The 12,048-nt window shown below is 36.8% G+C and overlaps 1 protein-coding gene across 26 annotated transcripts in view; it reads left to right on the top strand.

The window, feature by feature from the left end:
- The window catches only part of OXR1 (oxidation resistance 1), a 519,861-nt gene that overhangs the window by 498,158 nt on the left and 9,655 nt on the right, over positions 1-12,048 (top strand). For 14 of the 26 annotated variants that reach the window (XR_014843493.1, XM_013996553.3, XM_085021881.1 and 11 more), the window contains one exon: positions 11,620-11,700. The exons of the other annotated variants lie outside the window; for them this stretch is intronic. Coding sequence is in view for 13 of the 14 variants with exons in the window: in XM_013996553.3 (XP_013852007.2) it covers positions 11,620-11,700 (81 nt within the window). In the remaining variant the exon portion in view is untranslated. The remainder of the gene's footprint in view (positions 1-11,619; positions 11,701-12,048) is intronic. 26 annotated transcript variants of the gene reach the window in all.

The raw sequence follows: 12,048 nt of genomic DNA, 5'->3' as shown, positions 1-12,048 counted from the left end.
TGATTAATTACTTATATCTGTTTAAAAATTACCTCACAGATAGGCTTTTAAGAAGAGCCAGTTTAAATGTCAAACTCCTTTCAATATCCTCGGTTCAATATGCTTATAATACTGATAAAAATAATCACGTTTGCTAACACGGTGTATTTCTTTTTTCTATTTTAATTTCACTTTATTTTTTTATGAAAGTGTAGTTGATTTACAGTGTTCAGCCAATTTCTGTTTTGCAGCACATCATGTACTTCTAACAACATTATATACGTCTAGTCTAGTAACACTATGTATTATTCTGTACACTTTCCGTGAGTTTTGTTTTACTTTTTATGGTCACACCTGTGGCATATGAAAGTTCCCAGGCTAGGAGTCAAATCAGAGCTGCAGCTGCTGGCCTACACCCCAGCCAGAGCAACATGGGATCCAAGCTATGCATGTGACCTACACCACACACATGGCAACTCCAGATCCATAAGCCACCGAGTGAGACCAGAGATCAAACCCACATCCTCATGGATACTAGTTGGGTTCATTACCACTGAGTCACAACAGGAACTCCATGTGCCCTGAAATTCTTTACTGTACTTGTTCTCAAAATCTTCAGAATAAAACTAGGAGAAGAGAATTAACATTTATTTTAGTTTCTACTTTATATATATCTTACACATATTTATTCCTCATAAAGTGCCTAAGGTATAATTACTGTTTTTATTGGAAAGACCAGAAATTGAGGAACTAAGTGCTGTTGCTCAAATTCATAAAATTAATACAATCAGCATTCCTTATCTGCCAGTTCTGCATTTGATGGTTCTGCATATGCAGATTCAGCCAATTACAGATTAAAAATATTTTGGGGAAAAAAATTCCAGAGAGTTTCAAAAAGCAAAACTTGAATTTACCACCTGCTAGCAAGTATTTACATAGCATTTACATTGTATTTATAACTAGTTACAAAGAATTTACATCATACTAGATAGTATAAGTAATCTATTGATGATTAAAGTATATGAAAAGATGTGCATAGATTATATGCATTACTGTGCCATTTTCTGTAAGGAACTTGAGTATCTATGGATTTTGATATCTGTGAAGGTTTCTAGAATCAATCCCTCAGGCATATGGAGGAATAGCTGTTAATCAGGGAGTTCTTCCGTGGCTCAGCATGTCACTGCTGTGGCTTGGGTTACTGCTGTGGTGCGGGTTCTATGCCTGGCCCAGGAACTTCTGAATGCCATGCGTGTTGTCAAAAAACCCCCCAAAACAGAATCAGAATTAAGACAGAGGTCTACCGCTAAACCCAGGATTCTTTAGGCTATATTGTGTTGCTTACTAATAGTACATATTCATGGGAAATTTTTTAACTAGGGTTTATATATGCCTTATTATATAAAACAGCTGCTTTCTGGTCACAATATAATTGAAAAGAGGATATGTACGCATGTGTTCAGTATATAATACTTTTTATTTATTTGACTTAGTAGTGAAAAGCATATTTATTACATATATAAATTATGAGATATCATGGTAAAATGAATATCTGTGATCCTACCACTCAACTTAAGAACTAGAATATTCAAGTAAAAGTGCATCATCCTATGTGGTTTCGTTTGTTCGTTTGTTTGTTTTTGTCTTTTTGCCTTTTCTAGGGCCGCTCCTGCAACATATGGAGAGTCCCAGGCTGACATTTAATATTCTAATCGGAGCCGTAGCCACCAGCCTATGCCAGAGCCATAGCAACACAGGATCCAAGCCATGTCTGCGACCTACACCACAAGTCAGGGCAACACCGGATCCTCAACCCACCGAGCAAGGCCAGGAATTGAACCAGCAGCCTCATGGTTCCTAGTCGGATACCTTAACCACTGAGTCACGACAGGAACTCCCTATGTATTCTTTCTTTATCTCATCTCATGTCACCTCCAAATTGGTAACTACCTCCCTGAATTTAGTATTTACAATTCCCCAGCTTTTCTTTAAAAATATACATAGGAGTTCCCGTCGTGGCGCAGTGGTTAACAAATCCGACTAGGAACCATGAGGTTGCGGGTTCGGTCCCTGCCCTTGCTCAGTGGGTTAACGATCCGGTGTTGCCGTGAGCTGTAGTGTAGGTTGCAGATGCGGCTCGGATCCGGTGTTGCTGTGGCTCTGACGAAGGCTGGCGGCTACAACTCTGATTCAACCCCTAGCCTGGGAACCTCCATATGCCGCAGGAGTGGCCCAAAGAAATAGCAAAAGACAAAAAAAATAAAATAAAAAAATAAATATATATATGTATACATATATATATCATTTTTGGAGCAATTTTAGGTTTACAGAAAAATTAAATGGAAAGTACAGATAATTCCCATATGCCCCCTTTCTCTCCAAACATACTACTCCTATTATTTATATCATGTGATATGTAGTATGATTTATGAGCTAATATTATACATTATTGCCCACAGTCTGTAGTTTACATTAGGGTTCATTCTTTGTGTTATCCATTCTGTGGAATGACGTGTGTCTACCATTACAGGGTGATAGAGTATAGTTCTACTGCCCTCAGATTGCCCTGTGTTCCATCTGTTCATCCCTCCCTTCCTCCACCTAACACCTGGGAACCACTGATGCTTTTACTCTTTCTGTAGTTTCTTTCGCCTTTTCCAGAGTATCAAGTAGTTAGAATCATACCATATGTAGACTTTTCAGATTGGCTTCTTTCACTTAGTAAGATGTGTTTAAGTTTCCTTTCTGTCTTTTCATGGCTTGATAGCTCACTTTTTTGTGCTGACATTTAATATTCCATTGTCTCATTGTACCACGTTTTACGTATTCACCTATTATAGGACATTTTGGTTACTTCCGCATTTGACATGTAATAAATTAAAGGTTGTTATAGACATTCATGTGCAGATTTTATGTGGACGTAAATTTTCAGCTCATTTCTACCAAGAAGTGTAATTGCTGGATTTTATGATAGGAGCATGTTCAGTTCTGTAAGGAACTGCCACCCTGTTTACTGAAGAGGTTGTACCATTCTGTGCTCTATCAACAATGAATGAGAGTTCCTGTTGCTCCATATCCCCAGAAGCATTTGATGTTGTCAGTGCTTTCATTCTTAATAGCTACCTGGTGGTATCTCACTCTTTTGGTTTGAGGTTTTTATGGCCGCACCCACAGTATAGGAACTTCCAGGAATTGAATCCGAGCCATAGCTGCAACCTACACTACAGCTGTGGCAACTCTGGATCCTTTAACCCAGTGCTATGGGCTGGAGATCAAACTCATACCTCTGCAGCAACCTGAGCCGCTGCAGTCAGATTCTTAGCCCATGTGCCACTGCAGGAATCCCCCCCCCACTCTTTTTAGGGCCACTCCCATGGTATATGGTAGTCCCCAGGCCAGGGATCAAATCACCTGAGCTGCCAGCCTGTGCCACAGCCACGGCAACACGGGATCCGAGCTGTGTCTGCAACCTATACCACAGCTCATGGCAATGCTGGACCCCTGACCCACTGAGCAAGGCCAGAGATCGAACCTGCATCCTCATGGATACTAGTCAGATTTGTTTCTGCTGTGCCAGAATGAAAACTCCTAGTTTGTGTTTTAATTGTTTGTTTTCTTGTTTTTCAGTAGTACTTCGTATATTTTGGATAATATATTTATGAGATACATACTTTGCAAAGATTTTCTCCCAGTCTGTGGATTGTTTTTCCATTCCCTTGACAATATCTGTCACAGAGCAGACATTTTTAATTATAGTGAAATCTAACTTCTTTTTCATATATCATGCTTTTGGTATTCTATCCAAAAATACGTCTTTAAACCCATAGACACTTAGATTTTTCCCTATGTTAGTTTCTAGGAGTTTTATAGTTTTGCATTTTACATTTGGGTTTGTGATCCATTTTGAGTTGATTTTTGTGAAAAGTACAAAGACTTTGTCTATATTAACTTTTTTGCATGTGGATGTCCAGTTGTTTTAGCACTATTTGGTAAAAGACCATCCATTCTTCATTGCATTATCTTTGCTTCTTTGTCAAAAATCAATTGACTGTACTTGTGTGAGTCTGTGTCTGGGTGCTTTGTTACATTCTATTGATCTATTTGTTCTTTTGTCATTAACAATACAATCTTGATTACCGTAGCTTTATAGTAAGTCTTGATATTAAGTAGTGTTAATCCTTCAGTTTTATTCTTTTCTTTCACTATTGTGTTAGTATTTGGATCTTTCTACATAAACTTTAAATAATAGCTTTGCCTATATCTACAAAATAACTTGATGGGCTTTTTATTGAAATTATGTTGAGTCTGTAGGCCAACTTTGGAAGAACTGATATCTTGAGAATATTGTATTCCTATCCAAATGTATGAACATAGAATATCTCTTCATTTATTTATATCCTCTTTGATTTCTTTCTTCAGTACTTTGTACTTCATGTCTTAATTTTTTTCTGTACTAATATAAATGGTATTATTTTACATTTCAAATTCTAATTATAGATATATCTATATATTGATATATAGAGAAGCAGTTAACTTTTGTGTATCAACCTTGTATCAGCAAACCTACTATGATAACTTATTAATTCCAGCAGTTTTGATTGATTCTTTAGAATTTTCTTTATAGGCAGCCATGTCATCAAGAATTTTATTCCATCATTCCCAATCTGTATACCTTTTATTTTCTTTTCTTGTTTTACTCGGTTTGCTAGGTCTTCTAATAGGAGTGGAAAAGTATGTTCTTTTTCAAAAACAATTATGTATGATGTTAATCGTAGGATTTTTTTTTTATTAAATGTCAACTTTATCAGGTTACAGGAGTTAGGCTGTATTTCTAGGTTGTTGATAATCATGAATGAGTGTGGGATTTTTTTTTAATTTTTTTTTCTTGTCTTTTTTTCTTTTCTATGGCCGCACCCACAGCATATGGAGGTTCCCAGGCTGGGGTCCAGTTGGAGCTGGCCTACATCACAGCCACAACAAGACGGCTTACATCACAGCCACAACAACGCGGGATCCAAGCCCCATCTGTGACCTACACCACAGCTCATGGCAACGCCAGATCCTTAACCCACTGAGCAAGGCCAGGGATCGAACCTGCAACCTCATGGTTCCTAGTCTGATTCACTAACCGCTGAGCCATGACGGAAACTCCGAGTGTGGGATTTTGAGTAATGCTTTTTGCATCTGTTGATGTATGATGACTTATACCATTTGATTTTTCAAATGTTGAAATACCTTGCCATGTGCCTTGCATACATGGTATTAAATCCCACTTGGTCATTAAATAATATTATTATTATTATTATTGTTTTATTGTGTTTCAGGGCTGCACCTGTGGCATATGGACGTTCCCAGGCTAGGGGTTGAATCGGAGCTGTAGCTGCTGGTCTACACCACAGCCACAGCAACACCAGATCTGAGCCTTGTCTGCCACCTCTACCACAGCTTACAGCAATGTCTGATCCTTAACTTGCTGAGTGAGGCCAGGGATTGCACCCACTTCCTCATGGATACTAGTCAGATTTGTTACCGCTGAGCCACAACAGGAACTCCTGTAATTATTTTTATACATTGTTAGATTCAGTTTGGTAATATTTTCTTGAGGCTTTTTGCCTGTATATTCATGGGAGATATTTGGTCTGTAATTTTTCTTTCTTATAATGTCTTTTTTTTTTAAATTAGGGTAATGCTGTCCTCATAGAATGAGTTGAAAATATTTTCTCTACTTGTTTTTGTTTAAAAGAGATTAAAAGATTTTAAAGAATTAATATAATTTAATTTGTAATATATAACTTCTTATAATTTAAATAATATAATTTAGAAAATAATAGTTTTAACTTAAGGCAAAAAGGAGCAAAGTTTTAACATAATCCAGGTCTTATTTTGTAATAAAGACTTTGTCATAGGACTTCCTGCTGTGGTGCAACTGTATCAGCAGTATCTCTGCAGTGCCAGGACACAGGTTCAATCCTGGTCTGGCACAGTGGGTTAAAACATCTGGCAGTGCCACAGCTGTGATGTAGGTCACAACTGTGGCTTGGATCTGATCCCTGGCCTGGGAACTCCATATGCCACATGGTGGCCAAAAATAGACTTTGTCATATATTATGAAATAAAGAACAGCTGGTTATGTGACTTCAGCATATTGTTGTATGCCCTTTTTGTTAGCTATAACAGCTCAACTTTATTTTTTTAACTAATACCGTGTATTTTTAGTAATCTCAATTTTTTCTTTTTTTTTTTACAGCTTTTTGTTAAGTTGATTTACAGTGTTCTGTCAGTTTCTGCTATACAGCAAAGTGACCCAGCCATACATATATATACACATTCTTTTTCCTCGCATCATCCTGTGTGTTCCATCGCAAGTGATTAGATAGTAGTTCCCTGTACCATTCAGCAGGATCTCATTGCTTATCTACTCCAAATGCAATAATTTGCATTTACTAATCCCAAACTCCCAGTCCAGCCCACTCCCTCTCCCCCTTGGCAATCACGAAGTCTGTTCTTCGTGTCCCTGAGTTTGTTTCTTTTCTGTAGATAGGTTCATTTGTGTCATATTAGATTTTAGATATAAGTGATATCATATAGTATTTGTCTTTTTCTTTCTGACTTCACTTAGTATGAGAGTCTCTAGTTCCATCCCTGTTGCTGTAGGCAGCAATATTTTATTTTTTTATGGCTTTGCATTTTTTTATTCCATTGCATATATGTACCACATCTTGTTAATCCATTAATCTGTTGATGAACATTTAGGTTGTTTCCATGTCTTGGCTATTGTGAATAGTGATTCAGTGAACATACAAGTTCGTGTATCTTTTTCAATGAATGTTTTGTTCAGACATATGCCCAAGAGTGGGATTGCTGGATCATATGTTAGTTCTGTATTTAGTTTTCTGAGGTACTTCATACTGTTTTCCATAGTGGTTGTACCAATTTATATCCCTACCTGCAGTGAAGGAGAATTCCCTTTTCTCCAACCCTCTCTAGCATTTGTTATTTGTGGACTTACTAATGATGGCCATTCTGACTGGTGTGAAGTGGTACCTCATTGTAGTTTTGATTTGCATTTCTCTAATGATTAGTGATGTTGAGTATTTTCTCATGTGCCCATTAGCCATCCTAACATCTTTGGAGAAATGGTCTTCTGCCCATTTTTCGCTTGGATTGTTTGTTTTTTGTTTTTTTTTTGTTTTTTTTTTTTTTACTGTTGAGTTGTATGAGTTGTTTGTATATTTTGGAGATTAAGTTCTTGTTGGCTGCATCATTTGAAACTACTTTCTCCCATTCCATAGGTTGTCTTTTTGTTTGTTTGTTTTTTATGGTTTCCTTTGCTATGCAAAAGCTTGTAAGTTTGATTAGGCCCCACTGGTTTATTTTTATTTCTATTTCTCTGGGAGACTGACCTAAGAAAACATTTGTACAGTTGATATCAGAGAATGTTTGCCCTGTGTTCTCTTCTAGGAGTTTGGTGGTGTCTTGTCCTATGTTTAAGTCTTAAAGCCATTTTGAGTTTATCTTTGGGCATAGTGTGAGGATGTGTTTTAGTTTTATTGATTTACATGCAGCTGTCCAGTTTTCCCAGCACCAGTTGCTGAGGAGACTGTCTTTTTCCCGTTTTATATTCTTGCCTCCTTTGTCGAAGACTAATTGGCCATAGGTGTCTGGGTTTATTTCTGTGTTCTCTATTCAGTAACAGCTCAACTTTAATTTCCTCCTTTTTTAACATATTTTTGGATACCAAAGTAAGAATAAATGGCATTAATTAGGTTAACATTTTTCTTTCTACCCCATATCCCTTTACTAAGGAGCAAAATTAAGGGATAAGTAAGAAATACAAATTGCACATTCACAGTTATCTTAACAGCCTTCTTTTAGGCAGCAAGGCAGTTGGGTGAAGGTAGGTTTTTGGTTTGTTTATGGGATAATCTAAGGGAAATACTGGAACATCCTGGAAGGGGGGTGCTTTTAGACCCAGGTAAGGCTCTTTCTTTCTAGGAGAACTCTACGTTTTCTCAGTTTTCAGCTTCTCTTCTGGAGGTTGTTGTTAGTTTCTTTGTAATAGAGATGGTTGGATTTAGTTCTCGCTTTTGTAATTTGTTGAAACTAAATGCTTAGGCAAACGCTTTGTGAGTGACTCCTTTGTCAAAAACTGAAAAGTCTAGAGGGTAGCACTTCATTCTGCTGTGGGTAGTTCATAAGTACCATAGTTTCTACAGAAGGGATTTAGCTGTGTATGTAAACCACTTTGCTCAAGAAGGGACTTTTAAGCCAGACAGTGAATACTCTTTTTAGTTAGAATGTCTCAATTTCCTAAACTCTGTACGCTTAATAATTGAGAATGTGATATAGGACATTTTGTAGAAATATATCCATTTTCTACTTAGATTTACTCTTTTGAGTAAAGTAATAAGTTTTGTACATGGAATATGATTTACCAAGGGATTAAAAATTAATTTGAGACTAATTCCATTTCTACCATATAAACTAGGAATCTATATCCCATTATTCATTTATTTTAAAAGGAGGAGGTATTTTTTTCTGTTCATTAAATTTCAAATCCATTTTCTTTATTAGTTCACAGATTCTTTTTTACAATATTATATATCTTCATTCATCACAGCATGAGTAAATATTTAAGAGTAAGGAAGTGGTAAGTTTATAAGACCTAGAAAGGAATACAGTTTCTTATTTTAGTTTTGTTTTAAAGGGTATGAACATGAAAAGTTAGATTTGTGACATTCAAGAAACTATGATTTTACCAGATGTTATAAGCTTATACTTTTTTTTCTAATTTAGGGCTGCACCTGAGGCATATGGTAGTTCTCAGGCTAGGAGTCGAATCGGAGCTATAGCTGCTGGCCTACACCACAGCCACAGCAACTCAGGATCTGAGCCATGTCTGTGACCTACATCACAGCTCACAGTGCCGAATCCCCAACCCACTGAGCAAGGCCAGCAATCAAAGCTGTGTCCTCATGGATACTAGTCGGATTGGTTTCTGCTGCGCCACAACAGGAGCTCCAATAAGCTTACACTTATGATGGCAGTTTCTGGTTCCCTCACTGATAATTCCTGCTCTAGGTGATGTTGATACAGTTAGGTTATAACTTATCCCCTTTGTGAGCAAATTCAGTTTTTATTTTCAATCAGAAAGTGTGTTTTCATATAGTAAAAGGAAGATCTTTAAGTGTGAGATCAGTGTTAAGTAGAGGAATAAAAAGAACACAGAGGAGTAATTAAGTTATATAATTTGAAAATTCTTATCTAAGGAGACTCTTTTTTTTTTTTTGTCTTTTTGTCTTTTTGCCTTTTCTAGGGCCACTCCTGCAGCACATGGAGGTTCCCAGGCTAGGGGTTGAATAGGAGCTGTAGCCACTGGCCTACACCAGAGCCACAGCAACGAGGTATCTGAGCCGCGTCTGCAACCTACACCACAGCTCACAGCGATGCTGGATCCTTAACCCACTGAGCAAGGCCAGGGATCAAACCCGCAACCTCATGGTTCCTAGTCAGATTCGTTAACCACCGAGCCACGACGGAAACTCCTAGGGAGACTCTTAATTAGACTGAATGCCGTAGGAAGAAGGAAGAAAAGTATTAACTAGTCATTAAATATTTTGTAGAGATTTCTTTTGCTGGCCTTAGAAAAGCAAACTGTGATTTCTTTTTTTTACTACTGAAATTTCAACTTTTTTCTTTCAACTTTATTGGAAGTTATGTTCTTAATTGAAATATTTTTAATATTTTTAAACTAAAATTTCAGAATAGATATTCAAAGTATTACAAAATAGTTGAGTTCTCAAAACTGAAATATTGGGAATTCCCATTGTGGCTCAGTGGTAGCAAACTCAGCTAGGATCCATGAGGATGTGGGTTCAATCCTTGGCCTCGCTCAGTGGGTTGAGAATCTGGCATTGCTGTGGCTATGGTGTAGGCCAGCATCTATAGCTCCGATTCCACCCCTAGCCTGGGAACTTCTGTATGCCGAGGGTGTGGCCCTAAAAAGCAAAAACAAACAAAAAACTGAAATATTTTAATATCAAAAATGAAAACCAGAAATAAATAAAGAGACTCTTCACACATTATCCTTTAGTCCTTAGGGTAATTGATGAAAAATCATCAGGAGTAAAAGTAGGGTTAGCTCTAATTTACTCTGTGGTGGGCACCTCACGCAGTTCTGGGTATGTATTTCATTTCTTCATTTTATTTACACAGAAACCCTATTTGGTAGTACTCTTTTTATTTCCATTGTTTTTTGGAGAAATAAAGGGGGGGTACTCAATCCATCTGATTCCTCAGAGCTTGAGATCATAACCAGTTTACGTTTCTTTGTAGTAGAGTCAGCTATCACATTGCATGCATTCTTGCTTTGCAAAAGTCAATCTAATAAAAATGACCAGAATGGAAAATGTTTAGTTTCTTTTCCTTTTTTCTGTTCTCATGTCTTTTATAGCTTTCAGCTGTTTTACATAGCTCTTCACAGAGGTGGCTAACTCATTTTAGTTGGCTGGAATAAGAACCTTCTAAAAACCTAGGTCAGAATTCTAAACTCTTCATGGGTCAGTTGGATTAACTGCATTTTGTGGTCAGAACCTCTCTAGAACTGATTGATCACTAAAGGAATTTGCCATAGTTAGGAGAATTCAGCACATATTATAACACCACCAGAGTTCATTATATTATAGTTACTGTCTTGAGAATTACATCATATTCTGAAAAAGCTATAGCTGTTGTGTCGGCCTGAGGAACTTGTCTGTTTTTGTGGGTTTTTTGTAATGTTTATCTGTCATATATGGCTTTCAAGTTCAGCACTACGCAAGAGACTGGTCTAGGCAATTATAGAAGATAGAGAATTTCCTTTAGGGAATTTAGAATGTGGAAAAGTCATTGAGTTTCAGTCACAAATAACTGCTACAGTACCGTTCTAAAGAAATACTATAGAGAGGCAAAAACTGAAAAGGGTCATTTAGAGAAACTGAGGTAGGTAGACATACATGGGAATACTGTCTATTAGACTTGTCTTTAAAAATCTAATTTTCTCTTTCTGGAGCTTATTTTTCTTACTGCTCTAAATTTTAAAATGTATTTCATTTCTTTTTCTTGCTCCCTCACTTCTTTCTTGTGATACAGATCATATAGCGTGGGTATGTTTGTTACCTTTGCCTAGAAGAAATTTTTCCAGCATTACATAGCTGTAATGTTTGAGCTAAATTGATTTGAAGAGGATATTTGACGCTACCATTTTCTTTGTAAACTGCAAGATATTTAGATTTTTAGATGTTATCTTTGATGTTAGCAAAGCATGTTATGTTTTATATAGTGTTTCTTTTTATAACTGCAGCTCTCTTTACTCAGTCAAATCCTGTCCATATGAAACAATCCATAAAATAAACATTATGTTGTGTACTGATAGGTAGTTGGATATAGTAGCTAATAAGTAGTTAATAAATTCATTCATATGTATTTCACTGTAGTTTAATATATAAATCACTTGGATTTTCAGCATGGAGTAGGGAAAGAAATCCTGATTACAGTTCTCTTTCCCATTTAAATTTCTCCAGTTTTTGTTTTGTTTTGTTTTGTTTTGGCTGTTTTTCTCAACTGCCGGTGGAATTATTGTCTTCCTGTCTCCATATTCAGGTAGTGTCAGTGGCTGAGTATCACCGCAGGATCGATGCTCTAAATACAGAGGAACTGCGCACACTCTGCAGACGTCTCCAGGTGCCCCCTTCAGTAGTTTACACCCCTCCAGAGATTGAATCCTCTCTGTTTTTAGTGTCTTTCGTCTGGGCAAATCTCTTTTTTGAAGGATTTGTTTTTACTGCAGTGCTGAAGTACTTTTTGTATTAAAGAGAAAATTCCTTTTTGTATTAACGAGTACAATATTGCCTTGAAGAGCTGTAGGACTATCTTTTTTCTGGAGTCTTTTCATTTGATAACTATTTGGAGGAATTTTCTGTCATTTTAGAACTGTTCTCAGTACTGTTTCTTAGCTTGGTGAGAAGTTTTCATTTAATATTGGAAGAATGTCTTGGATTTGAGATTGAATCTTTACTAAACAGAATGTGC

Source organism: Sus scrofa, chromosome 4, assembly GCF_054392235.1.
Source record: "Sus scrofa isolate SSC_HxYL_T2T_F1_AM1 chromosome 4, Sscrofa_HxYL_maternal_Yorkshire_Landrace_v2.0, whole genome shotgun sequence".
NCBI lineage: Eukaryota > Metazoa > Chordata > Mammalia > Artiodactyla > Suidae > Sus > Sus scrofa.
The sequence above is the reverse complement of the archived record's forward strand: the minus strand, read 5'-3'. Positions and strand labels throughout refer to the sequence as shown.